This window comes from Amphimedon queenslandica, unplaced genomic scaffold, assembly GCF_000090795.2.
Source record: "Amphimedon queenslandica unplaced genomic scaffold, v1.1 AMPQUscaffold_4581_Cont23441, whole genome shotgun sequence".
In the NCBI taxonomy this organism is placed as follows: domain Eukaryota; kingdom Metazoa; phylum Porifera; class Demospongiae; order Haplosclerida; family Niphatidae; genus Amphimedon; species Amphimedon queenslandica.
In genome coordinates this window covers 1-1,547 of record NW_003555108.1, presented here as the reverse complement: position 1 = coordinate 1,547, position 1,547 = coordinate 1, and the positions used below count along the sequence as shown (strand labels likewise).

Below are 1,547 nucleotides of genomic sequence, written 5' to 3'. Positions count from 1 at the left end.
TCTGTAACATAACGATATCTTATATCAATATAACATATATAATGTATATATAATGATACCAATATAATGTTGCTAGAGCTATTACCATCAAAAGGATCTCCCACTTTTGTTTTGCTGTACATCTTCAATAACCTTCTCAACACTTCATCGTAAAGACTATCATGTACTATCTGGAATAAACAAACAAATTAATTAATTAATTAACAAATAAATAAATAGATAAATAATAAATAAATAGATAAATAAATAAACAAACAAACAAACAAACAAATAAATAGATAAATGAATATAACTAGCCAGTCTCCTTGTAGAAGTACAGCACTGTCCATTGGCTACAAACAGTCCGTTGTACAGTTCATTCATCAGTATATCCAGGTCAGCAGTTTCATCAACCAGTATGGCGTTGTTACCTCCCAGTTCTAGTATACTCTTACCAAACCTTTCCTGGACTATCACACCTACTTTACGACCAACCTATGACAAATTAATTTATTATTATTAACATTAATTGATATTACTTGAGTGCTTCCAGTAAATGATAATACATTAATTCTTTTATCTTTACACATTGACTCTCCGATATCAGACCCACCACAGACACTAGTACATACTCCAGCTGGTATAGAGTTACTTGTCAACACTCTCTCTATTATCTTACTAACTGCTATCTGAGTTAATGGAGTACTGGGAGCTCCCTTCCTAATTAATGGGTGGGGCTAGTTATTAACAGACTCCACCCACTCACCATACAGTACAGTTACCACACACTAGGCTAAGGGACTGGTTCCAACCAAAGACAGATGCTGGATAATTAAAAGCCGTGATGATTCCGACTAGCCCATATGGGTTCCATTGTTCCATTAACATATGACCTGGCCCTAATTTAATTAATTAATTTAATAAAACAATTAAATTAATTAATTCATTAATTACTCTCTGATGGAAAGATGTGTCCTCCTATCATACGAGAGAGTCCGACCGCAAGGTCACAACATTTAATGTAATCATCAACTTCGTCAAAACCTTCGTACTGCAACTTACCAACTTCAAGAGCAATCTAAAAACAAATAATAACAACAACAACAACACAACAACAACAATAATAATAATCATCTTACTAATTTCCCTAATATATTTTTATTTTTTCTAAATTCCTCGTTCATTTCTCTCACAATATTACCCCTCAAGGGGCCTGGTACCTGATCAATTATTAAATAAATTAATAAAATTATTAATGAACTCACTTCTCTCCATATCTTCCAGGCGTTCATTGAATTAATGACAGCATTATTATAATCATCTTTATTACCCTGACCAATGGTCATTAATTATTATTAATTAATATTATTAGTACCTCTTGTATGGCTGCAATGGGTCGGCCATTAATTGGAGATATTGAATCAATCACCTAAAAAATAAATAAATAAAAATAAAAATAATAATACTCACTGAGCCACTCCCACACCACTTATTTCCATCGTATACTCCCGGATTTTTCTCTTGTAATCCTAGTTCTTTGAGCCACTGGTATTCCGGCTCATTAATGA

At 32.7% G+C, this 1,547-nt stretch overlaps 1 protein-coding gene across 1 annotated transcript; it reads right to left on the bottom strand.

Moving 5' to 3' along the window:
• Positions 1-5: 5 nt before the first annotated feature.
• Positions 6-1,542, bottom strand: LOC100640016 (alpha-aminoadipic semialdehyde dehydrogenase-like; the record flags this gene model as incomplete). The annotated part of the gene is made up of 9 exons (XM_020008022.1): positions 6-170; positions 298-474; positions 519-699; positions 746-878; positions 934-1,057; positions 1,119-1,199; positions 1,245-1,310; positions 1,355-1,408; positions 1,450-1,542. Coding segments are annotated over 9 exons (1,074 nt in total), but the record flags the coding sequence as incomplete, so codon positions are not given.
• Positions 1,543-1,547: the final 5 nt, after the last annotated feature.